The 25082-nt window shown below is 48.1% G+C and overlaps 2 protein-coding genes across 40 annotated transcripts; both read left to right on the plus strand.

Annotated features, from left to right (window-relative positions):
* The first annotated feature begins 9 nt into the window (after positions 1 to 9).
* On the plus strand, positions 10 to 16592 carry LOC120817240 (catenin delta-1). 32 transcript variants are annotated; one of them, XM_078101139.1, is made up of 22 exons: positions 74 to 413; positions 5489 to 5605; positions 6754 to 6917; positions 9030 to 9098; positions 9191 to 9310; positions 9468 to 9730; positions 9910 to 10191; positions 10297 to 10537; positions 10659 to 10881; positions 10984 to 11176; positions 11279 to 11396; positions 11505 to 11658; positions 11865 to 11882; positions 12200 to 12268; positions 12370 to 12497; positions 12692 to 12842; positions 13040 to 13232; positions 13471 to 13667; positions 13788 to 13829; positions 13934 to 14001; positions 14192 to 14286; positions 15063 to 16592. In XM_078101139.1, exons 3-21 carry the CDS (start codon positions 6759 to 6761, stop codon positions 14249 to 14251), a joined length of 2748 nt encoding a protein of 915 aa, XP_077957265.1. In that variant the 5' UTR covers positions 74 to 413; positions 5489 to 5605; positions 6754 to 6758; the 3' UTR covers positions 14252 to 14286; positions 15063 to 16592. The 32 variants fall into 32 exon arrangements, with proteins under 32 accessions (XP_077957286.1, XP_077957291.1, XP_077957298.1 ...); XM_078101142.1 differs by having other exon boundaries at positions 118 to 243; XM_078101140.1 differs by lacking the exon at positions 74 to 413 and adding an exon at positions 1424 to 1563.
* Positions 16593 to 18758: 2166 nt separating this feature from the next.
* On the plus strand, positions 18759 to 24864 carry LOC120817437 (uncharacterized). Of its 8 annotated transcripts, none has more exons than XM_040173674.2 (8): positions 18759 to 18898; positions 19537 to 19649; positions 19725 to 19768; positions 20654 to 20768; positions 20876 to 22101; positions 22466 to 23236; positions 23392 to 23499; positions 23824 to 24864. In XM_040173674.2, exons 1-8 carry the CDS (start codon positions 18825 to 18827, stop codon positions 24208 to 24210), a joined length of 2838 nt encoding a protein of 945 aa, XP_040029608.2. In that variant the 5' UTR covers positions 18759 to 18824; the 3' UTR covers positions 24211 to 24864. The 8 variants fall into 8 exon arrangements, with proteins under 8 accessions (XP_040029608.2, XP_077957300.1, XP_040029609.2 ...); XM_078101174.1 differs by having other exon boundaries at positions 19725 to 19753; positions 23803 to 24864; XM_040173675.2 differs by having other exon boundaries at positions 19725 to 19753.
* The last annotated feature ends 218 nt before the right edge of the window (positions 24865 to 25082 follow it).

The raw sequence follows: 25082 nt of genomic DNA on the forward strand, positions 1-25082 counted from the left end.
GCGCGCGCGTGTGTTTGGGCAAAAACAGAGCGATCTGGTGAAACGAATGGGAGGAGGCAGTGGGAGGTAACCTACTTATTCTCCTCATACTGCAGAATCGCATCTTTTTTTTAATCTTGGCCCCCACGTCAGTCCGTGCGCGGTTTCATCTCCACTCCGAGATCAGCCACCGAACGCACCGTCTTTAAACGGGTGACTTAACACCTGTGTGAGATAAGGAATTCCGGGTGCGCCGTCTTTACGGTAAGGCCCGCCCGTTGATCCCGCCCTCCCTTTGATTGAAAACTCGGCGATGTCGCTTCGTCTTTAACGAGCTTGACCCAGAACCCGGCGAAGGAGGGCGAAAGAGGGGCGAAAACGCGAAACAAACGGAATAGTCTGGAAGGGGTCGGGACCGGCGTTCGTCGAGCAAGGTAATTTGATTCAGAAATGTTACGAGAGGTGTAATAATGCAGCAGCCTTATGTGTGTTTCCCCCCCCACCACTCACAGTTACTGGGTGCACTGCAGCGTTGGCAAGGAGTGGTCACACCATCGACAAACCAGCAACACGACCCCATGGCTAACGTTAGCTAACGATGCTAACGTTAAAAGTTATTTTCGCCACCCGTTCTTTCGCGTCTCACCAGGCTGTTATGCCGTACTAGGGGGGGGAGCTACTGAAACCAATGGCTAAACCAAAATATAACGCATAAGTGCTCTTCGAATGCCGCTCAGCCAAGCGCACGCTAACTTGCTGCTAATCTGCCTGCTAAGCTAAGGCTAGCCCGGCTGCTGGCACCGCTCGCAGTCGGTTATGTGGGTTATTGTGATGCTAACGTAGCGAGACAGCCAAACCAGGTCATGCGGGGCGTTGAGCGAACATTTTGGGGAACTGTACTGATGTGATGTCCAACATTGTCATTTATCTGCGATGTAGCGTTAATAGTTACCGAAAAAAAGCAAAACCCCACAGGAGTTACCCAACGCTCAGCTGCTCTTTGTTCGCAGGGTCACTTTTGTCTTTTACGTTTTAGCAAACGCTGCTAACTGCCGTCGCCCCGGAACGCTGCGCTAGCAGGTCCGGGGCCGACGGCCGTCTGCGGGGCGGGGGGGGGGGCGTAAATCTGGGGGACTGTTGGCTATCGGCGGCCCCCCGAAAAGAAGAGTTCCTCCGCTCTGGCAGGGAACACAAATCGCCATGACAACGTGACGGTCAGGCGGGTTCACGAGACCCGGAGGGACGTAACGTGTATGGAGCGCGCGCCTTGACGTCGGCAGCAGACGGTTCATCGTGTTAAGCCCCCCCCGACCCGTTCGACCACACTTTTTTTTTTTTTTTTTTTTTTAAAGCATTTTGTGTGTATTGCAGTCCGCGTGATCGGGTGGTGGTCCTCCTCCTCCACGCTGTCTCACGGGCTGGGAATCTGTCCGCCTGTGAACCTGTTGGGTGGGTCTTGTGTGAACTTGTTGCAGGCAAATGCCAGGGTGGGGATAACTCAAACTGTCAGCCTGAGTGTGAACATGTCGATGTGCTTTTCCCGTGAGCAGACTGCCTCCACGTAGGCACACATTAGAGTTTCGGGTAAGTGCCATGCCGGGTTGTGCTGTCTGGGATGTAGGTGGTTTAAATGTGCCGCAGGTTCCTTAAATGTGCCGCAGGTGCCACCACTAATAACACCACCTGTGCCAGTCCTTTGTCACTACTTAAAAGTCGCCGTTTGATTGTTGATGCTGCCAACGCCTACTGCATCTGCGATTGCTCTCTTGAGCTTGTGCAGGTTAATCCACAAAGAGCCTAACTTCTTCGTGTGTGTCTACATGTGTGCGTCCACCATACCGTCATGTGTATGCGTTGGGAGGTAAGTGGATTAGTCGGCTAAAGCTTCAATCCAATTACAAGCCACGCTCAGTTTAAACCAGGGCACGTGACCTGTCTGTCTGTTAGCCCGAGAGGCACAAACAGGTGTGCTTTTTGAAGACAAAACTGTGGTATCATTTTTTTTTCTGCGGTTGGCAGGTGTAAGAGCTTATTTCATTAACCAGAGTTTCACTGCCCGTACTGTTGGTGACATGCGTATGGGCACAGATGTCTTGCCTGGGTTGAGTGAGTCATGGTGACTGATGGCTGCAGGATCAGCTTGGAATACGTGACTTGTGGTGTGTCAGGGCTCAGATGTTTTGAGGGCTGTGTGTGTACATTGTTCACCTTAAGGCGCTGACATTTTGACTGTTTGGGGCGGCAGTACATGCGTCTTTGTGTGCACTTTTGAAAACATTTTATGTTTTTCATGACTCTGTGCAGTCCGACTACGATCCGACTAACACTCCTGGCTAACTCAATACGATCCAGTTGATAGTACTCCTATTAACATCATGCAAAATAAGTAGAGGGGATGTAGCTTCACCTTGCTCTCCGTTCGCCATCTTTCTCATAATGTTGTTATTGGTAGTGGTGAAGCAGTCAAGCGGAAATGGCTGTATCACAACTAGTTGTAATGAAAACAGCGGCACCTATCGGATATGACATGCTTTCGGCCAATGATTCGATTTATTCACTGCAATGTATATTGGGATAATAGCACCTCCCCCCGAAAGATAGCATAGTCCGACTAAGCAAAGATTTGAATTATACCATCATGTAAACACACTGACAGATATGCTAACTGAAGGCTCATGATTAGCGTGTAAGACTAGGATGCTTCATGCTATTTCTAGTTTCTTAGCAATCCTTGTTTTAGCTGCTTTTGGTCAGATGTTGACGTGGTCTACCTGTAAAAGTCATTTTAGGGAAAGAAATTGGGCGGCTACTGTGCAGGTATATTCCTGATTGTGACATTCAATCAATTTCTACAAACCAAAGATGGTACCCTACTCTGCCTTTTTTATAAAAAAACTCCCAAACTGAACTACGCCAGATGAGTAGGAAAAACAAGCAATATTCACACTGAATACGTTGGAGCCATTAACTATTCCTAACGTGTAAATTTAAGTTCTGTTGTGATTCATCCACACAGGTTCTCAAATATTTCTTCTGAAAAGTCACAAAAGCAGAAAAGCGAACCGTGAGTGGAGAACACCAGAATAGAAAGTGGTCATGTGATCATATTAACTTTGGGGAATTTCACCTCAAAGACGTTGTGCCTCCTTCAGGTGGTTGACTAGAGTACATCCTCCAGGCTCTCGTGGTTTGATGTACAAGCTATGAGGAAAATTGTTTTGTTTTTTTTTTTGATAAAGGGACGGCAGCTCATGAAAAAAAACAATCTGTGATGTTGAATTCATAACATCCTGTTTCTCGGGAAAGGGGTCACATGGGAAAGGGGAGGGGAGTTGCAATGGGAGAGCCATGATTGTTTTCATTGTTCAACGAAACTCACCGGTGAGACTCAAGGCCAAAAGCAACAGCTGCGTGAGTGGAATATGGGTGGAGAACAGAAGTCGCGGGGGGTGTAAGGAGCGCCGTTCACTCGACCCACACACACACACACACACACACACACACACACACACACACACACACACACCTGTCCAATAATGTGCCCTAATGTTTTTCACCCTTTAGAGCCATGATCTCTGCTGCACAAACTACTTACTGTTTCGTCAACACCCCCCCCCCCCCCGATCCGCCAGGAGGTGGGGGCGTAAATGACAGTTGTGCCCATTGGCCGTATACAATAGCGGTTAGCGTGGTGGAAATAATGATTTTTTCCCCATATGAGATAATGAGGAGCGAGGATGTTTACATGTGGGTTTTTCCTTATGGAAAGATGCCAGATGGGAAGCGCTTGAAATGAATGGCACTGCCTGCCTTTCTCATTATGCAACAGTACGGCAAACTCAAATCTCTAAAAGATTATCAGCCATTGTGCTGTTAACTTTGTTTAAAAAGGAGACCAGTGGGGGGCTGCTGTGTTCAATTGGCGAGAGACAATACCAGGAATGCAAGATTGGCTTTTATCTTTTATTCAGCATTCCTCTCCTTATCTCTACCCCCCTCGCTCGCTCCAGATTACGCTCTTCACTGCTCGTCCTTCGCCTCGCTTTATTTGCTGGCAACTCCTACTGTGCTCATGTCCCTGTCTTGTGGATAATATTGGCGCTGTCCTATTTCTGACCATATATAGGCATGTGTGGCACAGGACAAGTGTGTGTGTGTGTGTGTGTGTGGGGGGGGGGGCGATATTTTCAGGTGCAAGGTTGTAGCTCTGAGGTTCCACGGCCTGTGTGTGTGTGTGTGTGTGTGTGTGTGTGTGTGTGTGTGTGTGTGTGTGTGTGTGAGACACCGACCCACACATGACATCATTTCATACTGTCAGTTGGCTTTTATTTCAAATGCAAATCCTGGTTTTGGTTCAGAGTTATTCCTTTGTCTTGTGAAATTTCAGCCACTCCTTGTTTTCTCATCAGGCCATCCCATTTTTCTCCCTTTTTTTCCCACCGGTCCTACACTGGAAACTCCCCGGAGTTTCACATACGTGAATGTGTGTTCGTCATCCTATTTAGCAGATGCATATGAACAGATTCAGTCTTTCCCGGCTTCCTTTGAACGATTTAAAGGGTGTTGTAATAGTCTGTCGCTCAAGCGGTGATTTCACCAGGTCTGTCTGTCTGCAACTAAGTAAAAAGGGAGACAATCTATCGCAAGTGAAACTGACTCTTGCGTCACCGCCGCTCCACTTGGACCCATTCCACCTAATGCTTGTTAAGACTCTACCTGTCGTTCACACAAACACCTGCTGCTGGAGATGTTCTTGCAGATTGTGGTCTAAATTGCTGTGGAATTTTTTTCCACCTGGTTGTCAGAGTGAGTCTGTGCTTGTTCTCGCAGACAGACAGAGCTATTGAGAAATAAATTTGGTCTCCCCTCCTCTACCTCGTCCAGCCGGTCTTGCAGGTGCGAGTGGGTGGCAATGCGTGTGTTTATTCACCTTTTCAAACCGGGATGGTGGCGGGCGGTGCTGCAGCAGCAGGGAAGGGTGCAGCAACAGATAAGAGGATCTGAGTCTGCACTTGTTTGGCTCTGCTGTAACAGTCTTTCTCTCACATCACCGCCGATGTAACAAAGAGACATGGGGGGGGGTACAGTTTAATTGAGAGAACAAGAGTAGTGCCAAGTGATCGTTGTGCCAGATGTAGACGGAGACTGATTAGGGCGGAAAGTGCTGGAAGAAAACGAGTTCTTTAAGACTGTTACTATCTCTCTCAAACTCTCCCTGTTAATGCTGACTGTCGATGTTCTCTGGCCCGGAGAGCTGCAGGTTGTTTGTCTCCCCAGTGCTTGCGGGCCAAACGTCGAGTAAACACAGGGTGTGACCAAAGGCTGGAGCTGCTATACGCCTCATGCTGTGCTGTTTCTGCTCGCAGAGCAAACACAATCCCATTGACACACTCTCACGGTATTCTCACCATGTTGCTGTTTTCCAAACTGAACCTGCCTTCTTCAACAAAAGGTTTCTCCTTTTCACCGCTGGCCTCCCTCGGCCGCTCATGTCTTTCTCCCTCTGCAGTCCATTCCTCCCCGTTTCTGGGCTCGGTGACCTTCTTCCCATGAGCAACTAGAGCTCAACCTCTGACCTCAACGTGATCTTTCACCTCTACAACCCAAACGACGCCCACCGGGGAAGGTGTGTATTTCTGAGTCTCCTGAAGAGTGTAAACCGTGTGCAGCTTCCTTTGCTTGGATGCTGTGCATTGTTGCCAGAAGCTTCCTCTTAAAATGTCGAAGGATACTTCCCTTCATGTTAAACCGACCTCGCATACACTTTAAATCTGTCTCACCATAAATCGGCATTTCTAATTTTCAATTCATAAAGTTTGCACAGTCCACCCCGATTACCCCGTGACTTTGTACAACATTTGAATGTTTCGCCTTACATTCTTTTAAAGTTCAAAACATTAGTGTTTCCTTTTGTGAAGGAAACATTCTTGGCAACACTCCAATGCGGGTTTGCTTTGCCAGGTCGACACTGCAGAGGATCCCCCCCCCCCCGCCCCCAAATCTTTAAAAAAAAATGTTTTTGATCTAGTTTGTATCTAAGAAAGTGTATTCTGTTGAGTCTGACTTTATTGACCTGCATGCAGAGGAAGGGATATTTGCCAATGTAATTTAGTCACTATCTCTACTGTAATGATGAACAACGGAACAACCCGGGTTTTAAAGACTGCGCTCCCCCAATCATCTCAGCCTGCTGCATCTCTGCTGTCAGACCCGACATTTACAGTCATTACCAGACCTTTAACAAGAAATAATAATCAAATGAAAGTTTTATTGTTTTGAATTATTTAATTTGACATCATGCAACCCGGGATAATTTCTCTCGTTGCACCTAAATTTGGCAGTAATACAAACCACACTCTTCTTCAAAGCGGATGTGTTCAGATATTCCCAAAGGAAGCTTGAAATTTGAGCACGCGATCACCTTTTATTCTGTCGGAGGGGGGCTGAATGAATGCATGCATGAGTGAGTGAGTCACTACACGGTGCCAGCCATTCAAAGGAGAAGACCTCGGAAACAAGAGCCCAGTGTAGTCGTAGTCGGGGAGTTTCTGTGTCTGGGATTAAGCCAGAGACATGGCGTTACAGTTGTGACTGTGCTATATATTGACTTAACAGGAAGTTGAGTCACAGCGTCGACCCCCCACCCCATTCACCGTAAAAGATCCACATTCCCTGGATTTTCGCTGCTCTTCGTATGAAAACAACCCAGTGCTATAGTGTGTGTGTGTGTGTGTGTGTGTGTGTGTGTGTGTGTCTCCCTTTGGGGCCGTGTAGTGTGTATGGAGCAGCGTGAGAGCGCAGCTGCTCTGCTGGAGTCTGTCAGGGAGCAGGAGGTGCAGTTTGAACAGCTGACCAGGGCACTGGAGGATGAGAGGAGGAGAGTCGGCCTCCCCGCCACCAGCCCCTCTGCCCTGGGTCACCTCCTCCCTCACACGCAGGTAACCCGCCCCAACAAACACCCGGTCCGGAGTGTCTCATCTGCGTTAACCTCCCCCCTCCCCATCATAACATCCAAATCGTTGATCACCTTTTTTTCCCCCATCAATTCATCTCATCCCATCCGCTGCCTGCTCGCTCTTCCCCGCGCCCGGCCAGTCGGCGTCAGTTTGTTTGTGACCTCATTGATCGTCCTTCACTCCCTGGCGCTTTGTCGCTGAGGTCTGCCAGGCGACACAGTTCTTTCCCCGCACGTAGTTTCAGTACATTTCATTTTTATTTAGCATGCCTGAGATGGTCATCGCACATTTTCTGCATGCCTTCGCTGTCACTCACCGGATACGGTCTTGACGCAAATGTGTGCATCTTCCACCGCGGCCCCTGCTGCGGAATCCGCGTGATGCTCTTCTCTGTTGCAGCATGTCGCGACTCGTTATCGAGCAGTCATCTGTCCTGCATGTGTCACCAAGTGTAGTTCCTTTTTCCTCAATGCTTTTTACATTTTATTTATACCACTTCTCTTTTTCTGTGTGGGCTAATAGCATATCGATTTTGATCTATAAGGCATTTATTTTGCTGGTAGACTAAATTGCATTTTAATTATTTGTTTACATTGGTTTTTACAGCTGTTGATCAGCTTTCCTGTCTGAAGACTCACTCTGTTGCTGGTTTTGTTTGTATTTCCTTTTATCAGAATACTTTACGAACAGACCAGTAAGCCATTAAGTTCTTAAAAGCTTTGGGGAGCAGTTAAAGCAAACCAATTATCAGTGTTGTATTGATTCATTCATTGTTGACAGTAAAGCACTTTTTCCTGTGACGTTGTCCACTGACTTAGGAGAAAATGTAAAACTATTCTAAATCTTTTCCATTCTAGGGCTCACTGCCAGAGGTCATATCGCTTTGAATCCTTGGAAATTACTTTGTTCCTACGAGGCACTTATAAATAATCTTTGTCCTTGTGCTAACTAAATGTTTTAAAAATATGACTGCTGATGAAGAAAGGCTTGTTGACATCAGTCGGCACATTTCTCAAATCTTCACACGGTTGTTGGTGAAATTATAGGAAGGATGAGCTGTAAAGGAAGTGAGCCCTTGTTAAAAGTCCCCTTCCCATTCCTTTCAGTAGCAGCCTGCCTCCTCATGGTCTCAATGCAAAGTGCAGTACAACATACTACTGCTAATGACGTTGGATACGGATTAGGTTCGGTCAGTTAAATGCAGCACACTGTAAAAGTGTAAAGGCTGAAATGCATCGTCTTATGCTTAGAAATTGAAAATGTACTAGAAAAGTTTTCTGAGCCGTAGGCTATATTTTTGACATTCAAAGTAGCTAAATATTTAGTTCTCGCGGCATTATTTAGAGATGTAAATGGTTAACACTCAAAACCGCCAAAAATTCGCACCATCATGTTCTCATGCGTGGTGGCAGACCAGGAGCTCTTTCTCAGCTCTTCGAGCGCCACCGATTGATTTACGTTCGCCGTTCTGTGACTGACTCGCTCACCAATTAGTTTTGTGCTGAAAGGGGGAATTCGGGCTCGTGGGCTTTGCTCATGTGCATCGATCTACATGCGTTTTGCAGGATGCTACGAGCACCGTGAGCTCCTTGTAGTGACAATTTGACACATGCCCAGAATCGTTGGTAGTGTCAAAGACCTGAACTAACCGTAACCTGGGACAACCCTTAAAAGGAGCAGGTATTGCTGGGAGAGATTTCCAAACTACCAATTATTCAGAATTCACATGTGACTCCGCTCGAGGCGAGTACTGATAACCGAGGCGGCCATGATGCGTTGCGGTGTTACTCGGGGTTGGGTAGAAAATTGTTATACAGTGTGACAGTCGTTGGTTGCGTAACCGCATACAGTGGGAAGTGGGGTGTGAAGACAAGGGGCCGCACTCAAAAACGTCCTCACTCATGTCTGGCAGTAATTCACATACTATAAACGCAGAGGGACAATTTGTCAGCAGGACATGTGCTTATGCAGGGGTAATATCATCTGGGACGCTTTAAGAAATCTCACACCTAATCATAACTTTGACGTGTTGCGTCAGCCAAATCCCATTTGAAATGTGTACAGTATGCATCTCACAGTTGTCTTTCGTCTCAGAACGGGCGTCTAGGGGATGCAGACATAGAACGGCTGAAACTGACAGACTCGTATTTAAACAGCACACAGGTATGCCTTTTGTGTGTACAGGTCGTCATTTTGTATTTGTTGCGGTAAGTGAGAGTGATTTTTAAAACTCAAACTGCGGTTTGCCTCCACAGTACAGGATGGTGGACCCCGCACACGGCGCTCTAGATGACGGCTACACACCAGAGGATGACTCCCAGGAGGTGCACTCTGTCTTTTCTGACGAGGGACCCACACGGCGGCTGGACAACGGCGTGAGTCATTGGGACACATCAGATGTTTTATGCAAAGTCAATTTGAATTTTTTTTTTTTTTTTTTTTCTTGCTGAATTTGTTTATCCCTGATCATAAACACATTTTGTTGCATCATCGCGTTTCCCCCCCCCCTTTTTTATTTATTTATTTTTTTAGATGAAGAAACCAATCACACGCACAGTCCTGCCCTCCGACTCGATGTCCATTGACGGCGGCCTGTCGGTGTCCGGTATGGGCGGCTACAGCGCCACCCTGGACCGTCCTTACCGGCAGCCTGGACCGGGAGACTACCCCACTGCCACAGTGCCCAGGAACTACCACTATGCCCCCGTAGGGGGCTATGATGACTACCGGGGAGGCCCACCGTCGGAGGCATACACGAGCCTGAGCAGGGGCTCGCACATGGACGACCGCTACAGGTACAACCCCCCCATGGACAGTTCAGTGACTGCTTTTATTGGGGTGTTGATTCATTCTGAAATGTGTTGCCCTCAACATAAGTTGGCAACATAAGCCACTGTATGTCTGTTAAATCTGTAATTGGGATCTCACAAACAACTTCTCTCATTCCATTCTTCCCCCCCCCCCCCACCCCCAGGCCAGTTGACGGCTACCGGACCTTGGACTCCGGCTACCGCGCCCCGAGCCGCCAGCAGCTCGACCCGTATGCGGCACAGCCCCAGGTGAGCCGGGGGATGAGGGCCTTGGGCTCGGCGTTGGAGGTGCGGTACGGCCACGGCCACTACGGCCTGGAGGATGACCAGCGCAGTGTGGGATACGATGAGTACGGCATGGGTCCTCCACCTATGCACCCCGGAGGCTACGGTACCATGCCACGCTTGGGACCTGGCCACGTGACCATGGACAGACGAAGACTCGGGTACCCCCCACACACACAAACACACTTTTTTTTTTTTTTTTTTTTTTGTATGAGCGTAAACAGGCAACCAATGTTTCTCTATCCGTCTCCCTCTTCGACGTGCAGGAGCTGTGAGGACACTTTGGACGGTGACGTGATGGGAGTCGACCCGTATGCTTGGGGCGTTCCCATGACGATGGAGAGGGGAAGCATGGCGTCACTAGACAGCACACTAAGGAAGCCTCCTCCTGGTTCGTGGAGGCAGCCAGAGCTGCCAGAGGTCATCGCCATGTTGAACTACCGCCTGGACCCCGTCAAGACCAACGCAGCTGCATTCCTCCAACATCTGACATTCAGAAATGACAAGGTAGAACATTGATGACCATTAAGTGTGTTTTTTACGTTAAAATAAAACTTATCTTTTTGTGTTGGGGCTATTCGGTAAATCCTTAATTTAAACTTTTATGATCCTGTGCACGTGTGTTTAGGTAAAGTCGGATGTGCGTCGCCTGAAGGGCATCCCATCCTTGGTGTCGATGCTAGACCACCCCAGCAAGGATGTGCACCACTCGGCCTGCGGGGCACTAAAGAACATTTCATACGGGCGAGACCAAGACAACAAGATCGCCATCAAGAACTGCGACGGAGTGCCCGCGCTGGTCAGGCTGCTGAGGAAAACCCACGAGCAGGACCTCACTGACACCATCACAGGTATCCACATTATGTGAGACTTTGACGGGTTCTCTGATGTGTGTATGTTTAGGGCCGAACGCTATTTCGGTGCCGATAACGTTGCTTATTATATTGCCGCAGGCACCTTGTGGAACCTCTCGTCCCACGACTCTGTAAAGATGGAGATTGTGGACCACGCCCTGCACGCCCTCGCCGACGAGGTGGTCGTCCCTCACTCCGGCTGGGAGCAGGCGAGCAACGGTGGGGAGGAGAGCTGCAAGCCCCGCCACCTGGAGTGGGAGACCGCCTTGACCAACACTGCTGGCTGCCTCAGGTGTGCGAGCGGAACCATAAGTCACAAGAGGAGGAGGAAAAAGAGGCTGTTCTGGGGAAACGGTGCGGTTATGTGCTTGAACCGCTTCCCTCTGTCCAACAGGAATGTGAGTTCAGAACGCAGCGAGGCCAGGCGAAAGCTGAGGGAATGCACGGGATTGGTGGATGCCCTCATGTACATTGTCCAATCACAGATCAACCGCAAAAATGTGGATAATAAGGTACCTGTTGACCTCAGTCAGATGACACATCTTGCGCAACCGAAACGCCACTTTTTTACCATGGCTCGTCTCTGATCGCCTCGTTCTCTCATCTCTCCCTCCCTGCAGTTGGTGGAGAACTGTGTCTGCCTGCTGAGGAATCTGTCCTATCACGTTCACCGCGAGGTCCCCGGCTGCGAGCGCTTCGCCGAGACCACTCCCGACAACCAGGGGCCGGCCCCAGCCAACAAGGGTGGCTGCTTTGGCTCCCGAAAGGGCAAAGGTCAGTGTCGAGACGGCCTAGAGTTGTCGGGTTTTTTTTTTTGTCTGGCTCTTGGGCAGCTGCTGGTGGATTTGAGTTTGTTTGGTGGCAGAATCACCTGTGGCTTGTTTTACACACTCTACCCCTGTTTCCCTTTTCCTTTCTCTTTATCCTTCTTTCTTCCAACCCTCCTTCACTTCGTCCCTTTGTTCTCTGCTCTATTTTAGATGAGTGGTTTTCAAAAGGTAAGATTCTCCTGGTGCCCGTAAACTTTTGAAATGATCAACCACTCTCCATTTACATTACTCATTTTTTGTTTTTTTTCTACCACAGAGTAACACTCTGCTAGAGAAATGAATGTCCAATATCCATCACATTTCATGAGCATGACTCTCTGCAAACAACTGCATGTTCAGTGTTTGTTCCAGTGGTTGCATGGTCGCATTTCACATAACGACGTGAAGGACTGAGGCGAAACCGGCCGATCTCGATCCGCCTCACAGAATCTGCATATCCTCACTTCAGTCTTTCATATATATTTTTTAATTATTTCCCTTCACAGGAAAGAAGGATGGCGACGATGGAAGTGGCGATCAGATCGACATTCCAAAGAGGACGACACCCGCCAAAGGTGTGCGGGTCTTTTTCATTCAGATCGCTCATGAACGATCAGAATTATTGATTGTTGCGGTCACAAAAATCTTTAACCCTAAACTTCATCTTCAATTTCAGGCTACGAGCTTCTGTTCCAACCGGAGGTGGTTCGCGTTTACACGTCGCTGTTCAGAGAGAGCAAGAACCCTTCGGTGCTCGAGGCCGCCGCCGGAGCCATCCAGAACCTGTGTGCCGGCCGATGGACTGTTAGTACCCCGTCTTGATTAACTCTATCTCTGCTGTTGAGTGTGGGAGGGCAGGGGGGTGTTGGAGAAATATTTTCAGGTGTTTTGGGTCTCTGACGGTAAATCCAAACCCATTAGCCAGATGTAATCAATGGTTCTGGTTGTCTCGTGAAGTTATTGCCTTCAATGCTCCGCTCTCTCTGCTCGCCCTTCAGTATGGCCGGTATATCAGGGCCACCGTGCGTCTGGAGAAAGGTCTTCCCATGATGGCGGAGCTACTGGCTCATGGCAATGACCGCGTGGTTCGAGCGATGTCCGGAGCCTTGAGGAACCTCTCCATCGACAGACGTAACTGCCAACTGCTCGGTAAGGACGTGGCACTCTTTGTCCAAACAAGCTACAAAACACTAGAATGTAGCTTGTGCATCTCTTGGATAATTGTTTATTTTAAATGCAATATTTTGTACGTGGGTTTTAGTTTTTTTTTTTTTTTTTTTTCTGCGATTCTATCACTTTAGTCCCTTTTTTTTTTTTTTTCTCACCTCACCGCGTGTCGCCTGCAGGTTTGCATGCGGTACCTCACCTTGTGGCAAACCTTCCGGGAGGCCAGAGTCAGTCTGGGCGCGTCCTATCGGAGGAGACGGTGGTGTCTGTGCTGAGCACGCTCACTGAGGTGCTAGGCAACAGCTTGGAGGCAGCAAAGACCCTCCGAGCCTCTCAGGGCATCGAGAGGCTGGTGCTCATCAACAAGGACGGGTAAGTGTGAATGGCCCAGAATTTAGTAAAAAATTTGCACTTTTTGTTTTTGATGAAACACTGCTTTTGACAATCGATGGATAAACAAACAGTAAATAATTGGTTAACCTTACATTTCCAAGAGGGGGGGGGGGGGGAAATGTGTCTGACCCTTTCATCAGCGGGCTGTTTAAAAAAATAAAAAATACCGCAAACTAATCGTTCAGTGACACTGTGGACGTGCGTCTGTGTCCTCCAGCAAGCGGTCGGAGCGCGAGGTGCGGGGCGCCGGTCAGGTGCTGCAGCTCGTCTGGGCCCACAAAGAGCTGCGCAAGCCTCTGGAGAAGGACGGCTGGAAGAAGACTGACTTCATGGTCAACCTCAGCGCCGCCAACGGCCCGAGCACCCGAGCCAACGGCACCTACGAAGACGGCACCATGCCGCTGCTGGACAAAGGTCGGTGTGCAAGGAACAAGTTCCTGTTAAAAACAGCTGGTCAGCGCTTTAAAGCAGTCATTGGGAAGTTCCGGTTAGTCTAACTTGTGACTGTTTTGGGTCTTCTTTTTTTTTTTTTAGGGGAAAAGAGAGACATGATTCCACTAAATGACCTCGGCCCTGGTTAGTTGATTTTTATAATTTTCTTTCAATTAAGACTCATTCCTCAGAATCTGGATGAGGTGAAGTATTCAGTCGTTCTCATTGTTGTCGTCTCATTTCCTCAGAGGCTTATTCGACACTGGACCAGAGGGAGAGGAGACACACTCTGGACGAAACCACTGACACTTTACCGGTACTTCTTTAACTTAGTCACGAACGTTCACATTGAATGTCTCACCTAACTACACTAACCCCTAATCTCTCACACCAATACCAATATTTCCTCACTTCAACCTTCTCCTTTTTTGGGCAGCTTTTTAAAGCTTCACAATTACTTTTTCTTCTCACGCACTTCCTCTTCTCTTTCTCTGGTTGTCTCTCAGCGAGGGGTGTATGGGGGCAGAAAGGGCTCCTTGCCCCTGTTGGACTCCTACGATGGTTAGCCCTCCCCTCTACCCCCTCTGCATGTAACAGCATGGTATGTCCAACTCACCTCTCGTCCTGCATGGACTTCAAGAGCTCTGTTCCACTTTTTTTTTATTTTTTTTTATTTGTCTCTAACCTGGTCTGTCTATGGTGGCGTCCTGATGTTTAACCAAAAGAGGCCCTCACGTGACGTGTACACTTCCTCCCAGTACGCTGCCAGCTGCTCACGTTGTGCTGCGTGCCGTCTGTCAGTGCAGAGGTCAACCTCCAACAGATGATTTTAAAAAGTATATCCTCAATAATGGCTTTGGGTTCTGCAGTGGTGTTGTCACAATACCAGAACTCGGACCATGATACCAATGTAGAATTAAAAACTCAAGTTACTGCGTAGAATAAAAAACCTAAAGTTTAACACTGCTTTGCAACTTTTGAATGTCATCGTCCTCAGTTTGACACAGTGGACTCGCCTCAGGAATGTAGTGTGTTTAATACTAGTGTCCTGCTGTGAAATATTTGGCACTTACGATGCTTTCTTTCTGGTCTGCATTGATGTTCAAGGCCTCTTGTGGCTGTCTGCGGTATAACAACAACATACAATATGTGCACATTTAGTGAGTTAGATACGGTCGTCTGCTATGAAGTAGTTTGTATTAATTTGAGATATATACAGATATAATGTTTGGAAAATACAATTCTGTTTTAGATTGATATTAAAGTACATCTGGTGATAGTGACTGCACTACCTAGCTGTACTTGTACCACACGTTCTTTGTTGCTTTCGGGAGGGTTTTGTGTTCATGTTTTAACGCATTTTCTCTCATCCTCCAGAAAAACTGATAGTGTGCATCACCCAGACTGGGCCGTCCCTGCCCTACCACTGCTACTGAGGAGAGAGGATCCAGATGCACAGACTCCCTCCCTCCCGCCTTCCCTCTCCTCCGCTTTCTCGCTCTCTCTCCATCACCACACAGATGGGATTAGAAGAGGAGGGTTGGCATCCAAAGAAAGTGGCCGTGTTGCAGTCAAACTATTTCATGCAACACACACCTACTTTTTACAACTTCATTTAATTGTAGCAACAGAAATGTATTCCGATTTTTAAATTATAATTCTCCTCCAAAGGCAGTCACCTTTGACAATCATTTAATCGTGGTGTTTTCATCCTGCTTTTTTTTTTCTTTTTTCTTTTCTTGCTATTGTCGACATTTTGTTAAATTCTGTCAAGCCAACACCCGCATCCTGATGAGGAATTTGTACGTAGACGTCTATGTAGGGTATATACTGTATATAAAAAGAAAATGGGATGACTGCATTAGTTTTGGCTCATTTATTTAAATCCTCCCTTTTACTGGGAGTGTTGGAGTTTGAGGCCGACAGACGGACATTTGCCGGTTTAGATTGAGAATGTTTATATAGGAGTTATTTTCTCTGTTGGGATGAGCACAGGTGTAGACAAGGAGTGTGTATGTGAGAATATGGACCTTGGAGTGAGTGGGTTTTTTTTTTTTTTTTTTGTGCCGCACGGACCAGACCCACAAGACGCGTTGCTTATTTCATCCGTTCAGGTTGTTTTTTTTATGGTGTGTTCCTCCTGCTGTGATAGAGCTTCCGTTTCATCCACCCACTGCCTCTTTGTATTTGATGACTTAGTTCCCCCCCCGACGTAAAAAGGAAGAATACAATTGGACTTTGTTTTTGACACGTCAAACTTGGCACTGAAATGTGAACCTCGGAACATTATACACTACTAAAGCAGTGCGACGCAACTCTACTGTCAAAGCTTCACACCAGAAACGACCAACTCTGAGGTTTATTCCTCATTAAGAAACAACTAACCCTTCAGGAGGGGCTTTTTGGGTGGGGAATATTTATCTTTTTTTGAAGTCATTACTTCCTGTATTTTTTTTTTTATTTACAATATAAAAGTTGATGGCAGTCATGTTTTTACGAAAACTCCTAAATATGGAAGACTTTTTCACGGGAGAATTGGATTCCAACAGATATTTAGGGAGGGATACTGATGTTCTATTTAATTTGGGAGGTGGATGAAAAGTACTCTTGTCTGTCATCCACATGTTTTAAACTTCTTGTATTTTTTCCACTTTTTTTTATTTCAGCTTTGTCTGTACGGGAGAGCTCATTATGCGATTTGATTTTATTAGTTCAAGTTTTAACCCTGTGTTTTTTTTATGGCAAAAGAGACCAATCATCTTTGTTTTTTTTACTCTCCACACATAGTATATTTGTACTGTTGCCTATCCATGTAAAATTATGATGTACGATTCATACCTGCCTTGGCTGAGAATTCTGTAACTGGTAAAACTGTTTTTATAAATAAAGATCTTTTCTTAGACAAGATTTGGGGGCTTGTGATTGATGTGGCGAGGAAGGACACGTCTCATTAGGATATCATTTTATCTCCTAAGTTAAAGCAAATAAGATCTTTACTCTGGAACACACTGTGCGCCCTCTCTTATCGAGGCTCCTTATCCGCCGACTTGTGTCGCCATTGAGCGAGGACGTGAAAGTGTCCCACGCGTCCGATAGTCCTCCCACGCGGGCGGCGCAGAAGCAGCTGCTGTGTCATAAGGTCTGTTGGTAACTGGAATACGCTATGTAACACTTAATACTTGCTGCATTAAATAGATTTACAGTTTACAAATTCAGCATTAGTTTCCCTAGAGATGTTTTCTTGATGAGCTGCTGGATTATAGGACCCAAACACTTTTTGAATCACTTCAGGAAGGAAATTCTTTGCGTTTGCATCTCTCAAACAGGGCGACAAATCCCTCCTGAAACACACACATGAGCACGTGAGCGTTGCTGTAAGACATTAGAACACATGGACCTTTTCCTTTACGGATGAAGCATCAGTTCTTCGTTACTGGTCGCAGTGAGGAGACTGTATTTAGATTTCCACGTTGAGAAACCGCTATAGACGCGTATGGAAAATGGTGATCGTAAAAAGGGGGAGAGATGAGTGTACATTGGGGGGCGGCCTTTGACCCATGACCTGAAGTGTAAAGTCATTAAACGTAACTGCAGCCGCAGGATTCTTAATGTTGCAATCATATATTTGAGCGACAAGTAAGGGTGTGTGTTAGTCACCAAATGTGTTGTAAATTTGAGCCCCCCTCCCTTAACCCAGCAGAGTCCCCCGCCTCCCCCCCACTCCTCCCTGTGTCTTGTCACATCTATTTAGGGCTGCTCCGCTGTGCTTCACTTTCCTCTCGATTTCTCTCTCGAGCTCAAATAGAAGCAGCAGCATTTGACTCCAGCAGGCGAGAACTGTGTGTGGGGGGAAAACTGGAAAACGCCAACGGAATATAAAGTGCTCAGAGAGGAACCATTGTTGGGTGGAATTTAGCGGCCCCCGTTGGTGAGAACACCACCTCAGTGGGAAACCACACCACTGGGAGCAGGAGGGGAGGAGGAGGGGTGTTATGTAAGGGCCTCGAGCTTCCTTCTCGTGTGATCCCCAGACCTGATTCTTGGAGTGAAATGAGTACAAACGGAGCTGCGGTTTGAGAGCAGCAAACTGCTCATTCCGCCCTCTGGACTCATGGAGACCAACGGCGTCGCCACGGGGTCCTCTTCAATCTCCGCCGACGAGTCCCCCGATGGGACGGCGGCCCCGGATTCCTCCCGCCACACCTCCCACGCCGACAGGCAGGGCGGGCTCAGCGGCCTCGGCTACTGGGCCTCGGTGGCCTGGCACCACCTCAGGCCCTTCATCCCCTTCCTCCTCATCAGCTTCATGGTGGTGGCCCTCGTCTACCTGTTGCAGGCCATCGTCTTCGGGGGGCCCTTCAAGGACCCGGACTTCTTCGCCAAGTTCAACGAGCGCTGGCCCCGGCCCGCTCCGGCCCAGAAGAACTCCCCGACGGCTTCCAAGTTCTTCAGCCCGGTCCCCTCCATGTCCTTTGAACAAGTGCTCTTTCAACTGCACGGAGCCAACGAGACACTGTGAACCACTCACCGCTAAAAAGGAGGAAATGTTTCTGTTTTTCTGTGAATATGATCAACAATGACTAACCAGGGAAGGCGCAGGAGGTTTCAGTGCTATTAAAAGCAGACCGCAGGATTCTTGGACTTTATGAGTCATTTATCATGAGTTCCATGTGTGTTGACATGCCAGTCCTTTTTAACGAAGGACTACAGGTTAGAAAAGAACCTGAATCCAGCGTCAGCCTGAGCCACGTTCACATAACAACCTTTTCAACTGGACCGTGCTGCAATTCGTTAATGCATTTTGCCTCTAAGGGAACTTTATGAAGGTTTTAAGTGTGGCGGCCTGATACATGGATACAAGATTCCTGCTGTTATGACTCTCGCTTCACCACAATGCAAGCAAACAGAGGAAACATTGTATTGCAAGGACTTTACTGACGTGAAACCTCATATTGGCTGAATAGAGGCCATTTTCTACCGAACAAATACTGTCTGCTGCATAAAAAAACACTACAAACTACTTTAAAGACAGTTTGATGTACTATTCTGGGGGAGCCGTTTGTCACCTCTAACATGGCTTCCCATTACACTTGCACATAACATTATAAACGTGTTAAGCTGCATGTAATACTATCATATATGTTGGCACCGATGCTGGCACAGAGGCCGCGGGTGACAGGTGGCCTGGCAGCTGTGTTCCACACAACATATAGGTGGATAAAAATATCATATTCATATTTCACCGGGGTGGAGTGTGGGAAGTCGTTCATTAAAATGGTTTACCTCGAATAAGATCTCAACCAGTTGGGTGGAAGCAATTGACACATTGTTTTATTGCGTCTCAGACCACTGTGGTAGTATAACGTTATGGTTACTTTTGAGGTTTGTGGTGGTCGTGCCATATTGCTGCCAAAATGTATTGAAATATTAGAAAATCTGTTACAATCTGCCCTTCAAATGCAGTAAAATCTTTCAGGGTTAAAGTTGCAATTATACAGTGTTGAAACCACCAGTAATAGTTATGCATTTGAAATCTTAATCAAATCCTGTTGCTACATGTTAAAATTGGGCTAATTGTAATTCATTTTCGTTAATACTTTAAAATAATTGTATACTGTTGAACTATTTTGAAGCTTTGAAGTAAGTGTAGGAGAAAAAACATTTGGTAACAAACTAGTCAACAAGAACTGTAAAATAGCATTAAATGGAAATGGCCGAGTGTAGTACTTGAGTAAACTGTACTCCACCACTGTCCAATTAACCAGGTAAGAGGCTAATATTTTAAGGCGAAGAGAGAAGTAGTAGACGGTAACTATCTTGTGTCTTTCCTCTTACTGTCTTTGACTGACAGCTGGCGTGCGGGGGAAAGGCCCGCCCCCTGGTGGCGGAGCGATATGTGCCGTTGCCACTTGGGAGACGTTGACCTGTGGATGACCTCTTCAAAACGGCCAGAAGAAATCAAGAGTAAAATACTCTTTGTTTATCTTACTTTGACGTACACCACGTTTAACCAAAACTAATGTTATTTCTTTGACGTAGAAACGCATTTTATAGGGAGCGTTAAGACGGTGAGTGAAACCGAGGTGCGTCACCTGCCCGCGCTTATGTGTAACGCCGTCACCGCCAGTCGACAGAAAGTAGTTCTAACCGCTCCGTTGCTTTCGGAGGTTTAGTAAAATTACATAATGTGAATGTTGATGCATGTTGACTCATGGGTGGTCTCGTGTAGACTAGTTTACTCCTCCATGCTCTGTACTGGGCGGTTGTCTTTCGAAGTGCTAGCTGGCTGCTAGCAGTGATGCTAACCTGCAGATTAGCATTAAAGATAACTTCTAACGTCAATGCACGAGTTTTTGTTTGAACCTTTTAAGGTATCTTAGATAACTATACTATGAGTCCACTCTCCTGGAAGACACAAACTAAGCCTGCTAAAATCACTGTACTAATTGTTCGATTAACTTAACGTTGAATGTGACGTTATCAATCAGACGGTTAGGCCATAAACCACGTATATCTAAATAAAGTTACAGTACTAATAGAGTAGTATACACATTCAAATAAAATAACTACAACATCTCAATTGATCAATTATGAATGATTTAGTTTGATCCAACTGTACAGCGGACTGCTGTGATTAAAAATAAAGTAATTCTTGGTCATAATGTGCAGTTTTTCTATGAATTCAAGAAAACAATGTTTAAAACACAGACAAGATCCCAGTCACAATATTCAACGCAGAGCAAGAGTTAGAAATGTGCTGAGCGGGAAGCTTTCGTCGTTTTCTATTCATTGGATAGTATTTGTTTTGTTTTCACATGCTGAACGACTGCATAAATAAGTGTATGAAATGCATATTGCATCTCTTATTCAAGCTCTTGGGTTACGATTCTTTGACGTACTTTCTAACGAGATTTGCAAAACTTCCCAAATCGTTATTAATCCGTCCTCACTCTGCTCCTCCCCTGAAGGTGACGGGGGAGATGTGGCGCTACCAAAAGCCGGGGTTCCAAGCCCTCCTCCTCGCCGAGCTGCAGAGGCAGCAGCAGGGCCGCCAGTTCTGTGACACTCTGCTCAAAACAGAAGGTGTGAACACACGGCGCCGTCTCGCTCCTCCTTTGGGCCGACCTCGTTTAGGCGACATCATCTCATTGCTTTTGTCGTCGCTCCTGACATCTCTCCTTTCCTTCCAGGCGTATCGGTGCCGGCGCACAGTTGCATTCTCTCAGCCATCAGCCCTCACATCGCCTCCGCTCTGTCCTCGGCGCCGCCGCTCCTCGCGGGCCAGAGCCGCCTCCTGGAGTTCCGGGCTCTCCGAGCCTGCACGCTGCTCAACGTGGTCCGACTGGTGTACTCTGGAGAGATGGCAGGGGAGGGTGGGGAGGAGGAGAAGCAACAGGCGATTTCGGCCGCCGCCGAGCTGGGCATCCACGGGCTGGTGGAGGTCACAAAAGAAAGAGACGGGGAGGGCAGACGCGAGGAGGGCCGGCGCACAGGGATGAGCGCGCAGACGGAGGCACCGGTGCCTGGGAGGAATGAAGGGCAGGAGGGCAGGTGGACGAGAGAAGTCACAAATGGGAGCGTCTTCCTGTGGAAGGAGACGTCGTCAAGCGGTAAAAAAGACACGTGGACTCAGACAGAAGAGTTGCAAGTAGCTTCAGCTCCTCCGTCGCACACCGCGGCCTCCTTTGAGACCATCGACATGGCCGCCTTCCAGGGTCTAAGACCAGGTGATTCCCATCTTGCTCTCCCTCAAGTTCCCTACGTGCCCTTGTCCCTCATCTACCTGCCAGAGGAAAACCAAATACACCCTCCTCCACCGCAGACCTTCGATCCGTACTCCAGCCACGTGGCCACAGGTCCTGTTGACCTTCAGAGCTTGTGGGCTGACCCCCAAGGAGCCGCCTTGGATTTGGATGTGACGGCAGCTAAAGAAAGGGAGGTCAAGTGGTTAGAGCAGTTTCAAGGCAACATCCCAGGATACATCAGCTACTACCTGAACCAGGAGGAAGAGGAGGAGGAGGACGGCTTTGTTGGAGGGCGAGCTAGGAGGCGGCGGGGTGCCGGGCAGGGAGGCGCCAGGAGAGCTGGGACGGGTGAGAGGAGAGACAGGAGACCACGAGCCAAAGCGGGAGGGAGAGGAAGGTTTCCGCAGCGGGTGGATGTGCAGGAGGTGGGGGCGAGCAGGCTGCACAAGGTTTTCCTGCAGAGGTCGAGGTCGTCCAGAGCGGGTCAGGGGGGAGGAGCCGTGGGCAGGAAGCTGGACCTGAAGACCAGAGAGCTGCTGAGGTTGGCCAAGACGAGAAAAGGGCGCGGCAAAGTGTGGGAGTTCAGCCAGAGTGGAGACGTGTTGACCAACAGCGAGTGTGGAGGAGGAGGAAGAAGGAGTAGAGGAGGCAACACGCAGCAGTTTAACCAGGTGAACAAAAACGTGACACAAAACAACAACAACAAAATTTGAAAATAAGTGTCTATTAAAGATTTTAACAGCTTTTTACTTTTTGAAATGAATTAAATAATTAGGAAACAAGGGTGGAGGAACAAGTCTGACAGTCAAAAAATCTACAATGGTATTTAAAAAAATAATAATAGTCTGGTTTTCACCAAGTAATCCTAGTAACTGTTCATTTCTACCCTCAACTACTTTGTTGTACTTTAAGGTAAACAACATGGTAGCTTGGTGTTCATGGTTTTAACTTTATATTAGATTCTTACTCTCTAAACTACGACCGCACTACACATTTTGAGATCTTTGTACCTTTGATCTTTCTCCCCGGTTACAGGATGGTCTTCCTGTTGCCAGGGCGAGGAGGGCGAGGGCCAAACCAGCGGCATCCGTTTCCTTTTCTTCCCCTTCTCCCTCACCCGCAGCCTCCACCCGTCCTCCATCCTTGTGCCTCCCTCCTCTGCCCCTCCCCCCCCAGGAGGAGCAGCCAGAACACTTAGGTCGGCTGCTGGAGGAAGCGATGGTGGGCCTGGACATTCTACCCATCAGCCACAGCGCTCCACATTCCCGGCCTCCCCCTCCAGCAGTTGGCGGCGGTAACGCCACACGTGGCAATACTTTAGTCCAAAAAAAAGAATGCAGGCGAGCCCCAAGACGGGGTCTCCGCAGGTCCACGCGGGTTGCGGCTAAAGCCGGAGGAGGCGCCACCTCCAACGGCGAGCTACCCGTTCTGCAGCAACAAGGCGAGGGAGAGCTGAGCGAGGTGCTGGAGAACCTCCTCCAGACCTTCGAGCAGCACGTCAACAGCTGCACTGCGAGGGCGGCGGAGGAGGCGGGCGGGGAGAGCTGCCAAGCCACGCCTCCCAAGAATACAGAGGAGGCGCCGCCGAAAAAACGGAGGAGAGGTAAAAAAAACGATTACCCGTTCTCGCTGGAGAGAAAGACGCCACGGAAGCCGGCGGCATCGAGTGTCGCGATGGCGGCAGATGCCGCTGCCGCTGCCCGAAGGGACGAGCAGCTGCGGCAGATGCCCGTGGTGAAACTGGAGAGGAGCGGCCCGCTGCCGGACCGGGTGGCGCTGCCCAAACGCAGCTGTCCAGAAGTCAAGGTGACAAACTTCTCCCTCCGCTAAAAGCCTCTCGACGACGTCTGCTGTCACCATCGGTGGAGCGACGACCCGCCCGCGGTTCACTGGGATTGTGACCGCCGCAGAGCGATGGTATCGGAGCGTTTGTCAGTGTGCGTGTGTTTGTGTTCTTTCAGAGTCGTACTAAAGCAAAGGCCGGTTCCCCGTCGGTGAAATACGAGCGACACTCCTTGGTCATGGAACCGTACCCGATCAGGAGCAGGTTAGCAGGGGCACATGTCGCGGTGAGCTTTGTCCGTTTTTACATTTTCTTTTAACAAGATCGTACACCTTAAGAAAGCATACGTGATTGCTTAAGAAAGCATACGTGACTTCCATAAAGACAAAAGACAGAGTTTTGTTCAGACATTGATGGATCCCATCGGCTTTTCCTCACATCGGCATGCTAGAACTGTCCCTCCGCGCGTTAGCGTAATGACGTTAGCGTTGAGCTCAAAGCACAGCCGAGTCCCAGTTCAGCTTCTCAGAGCTACAGACATTGCTGTATTTATATATTTGTATTTGTATTGTCTTCATTTGATTAACAGAACAGTTTCTCCTTACTTAAGGAGCCGTGTCGGATTAGCCGGGGGCCCCCGGAGGCTAAACCACACTGCTGTCCAGACAACGGCAATAAAGAGCCGCGGCTCGGGCAAGCCGAGGACGGTTCGACGCGCGAGCAGACGGAGACGCCGGATGTGGACGGAGTCCCCGAGGACGACCGCTGCCGCGGCGGAAAGGCGCCGACTCTGTCCCATTTGGTCAAAGAGGCGCCTTCCGTTTCCCCGTGTGTGCGTTCAGCGCAGGAGGAGAGCGTGCGGCCGGCAGGGGGCTGGGAAGAGGACGAGGACATCGACGTGATCGGCACTTCTGTTCCCATCCCCGAGCCGGTGCTCATCAGCTGGTCGTCGGGAGGCGAAGAGGAGGACGGAGACGAGGACATCGAAGTCGTCTGAGCGCCGTGCGAGGCCTCCGCTAAAGAGCGCGTTAGCAGAGCGCGTTGCCCGAGGTGCTTCCACTGTTCTTTTTTACTCCTTTTTATGCAGTAAAGAAAAAGAAGAAACCCTCACGGCCGTGGGTTAAAGGTCAGGTTCAGTGTTTGATGGAGACAATGTTATTTCAGCGTGAATGTGTTCTGTGTTTTACCACTGAGGGGAAAGAAGAGCTGGGAGCAACTTGTTAGCTATTAGTTTACATTGTTTAGAGACCGAAGGGTAAGATGTGCATTATAATGCATAGATGCAACGAGCCTTTAATCCGCACCGAGCCAACGGAGCTGTAGTTTAAGTGGGTTTAAGCTCTTGAGTTAAATTTACTTTCACAGATTGATTTTTTTTTTTCTGTATTTAGATATTTAGCCGTTTCATGTGAACAGTTTTAAAGTTGTTACTGCTAAATCCAGTATTTTGCAATTGTTGGGCAGATATTTTCTGCAGTGTTTGTTTTAACAGTCGAGTGTTGAGAACAACACTAACCACACAGTTGATAAATACCGTTAAGTATTTTACTAGTTTTAGTTGTAAATATCATGATTCTGTTGGGCCGCAGCTCGTACGTGTTTTTACTTTTGAGTCTCGGATTCCTCATTAAAGAAACCTCCTACTTCTGTACTTCCTGCAGCAGCTTTGTTCTGTAGGTGAGGAGTTTATCTTGCGATGAACAAGGAATTTAAAATACGTTCAATTCTGGAGGTGAAAGACCAGTGTGCCCTCACGAAACTTTTCAAATGAGTTATGATTAATGAATTCTAATCATTCATAATTGCGGTTATAATGATAGAGCACGAGGAAGACGGCTGACGGACACCGACGATGGAGTCATTCCACTC

This window comes from Gasterosteus aculeatus, chromosome 4 (assembly GCF_964276395.1).
Source record: "Gasterosteus aculeatus chromosome 4, fGasAcu3.hap1.1, whole genome shotgun sequence".
NCBI lineage: Eukaryota > Metazoa > Chordata > Actinopteri > Perciformes > Gasterosteidae > Gasterosteus > Gasterosteus aculeatus.

Coding starts and splice junctions, on each gene's coding strand:
- LOC120817437 (XM_078101174.1), top strand. CDS start 18,825: ATGTTGGCACCGATGCTGGCACAGAGGCCGCGGGTGACAGGTGGCCTG. Junction 22,102..22,465: donor ACACGCAGCAGTTTAACCAG/GTGAACAAAAAC, acceptor CCCCGGTTACAG/GATGGTCTTCCTGTTGCCAG. Junction 23,237..23,391: donor GCAGCTGTCCAGAAGTCAAG/GTGACAAACTTC, acceptor GTGTTCTTTCAG/AGTCGTACTAAAGCAAAGGC.
- LOC120817240 (XM_078101139.1), top strand. CDS start 6,759: ATGGAGCAGCGTGAGAGCGCAGCTGCTCTGCTGGAGTCTGTCAGGGAG. Junction 9,731..9,909: donor CACATGGACGACCGCTACAG/GTACAACCCCCC, acceptor CCCCACCCCCAG/GCCAGTTGACGGCTACCGGA. Junction 11,177..11,278: donor AACACTGCTGGCTGCCTCAG/GTGTGCGAGCGG, acceptor TCTGTCCAACAG/GAATGTGAGTTCAGAACGCA.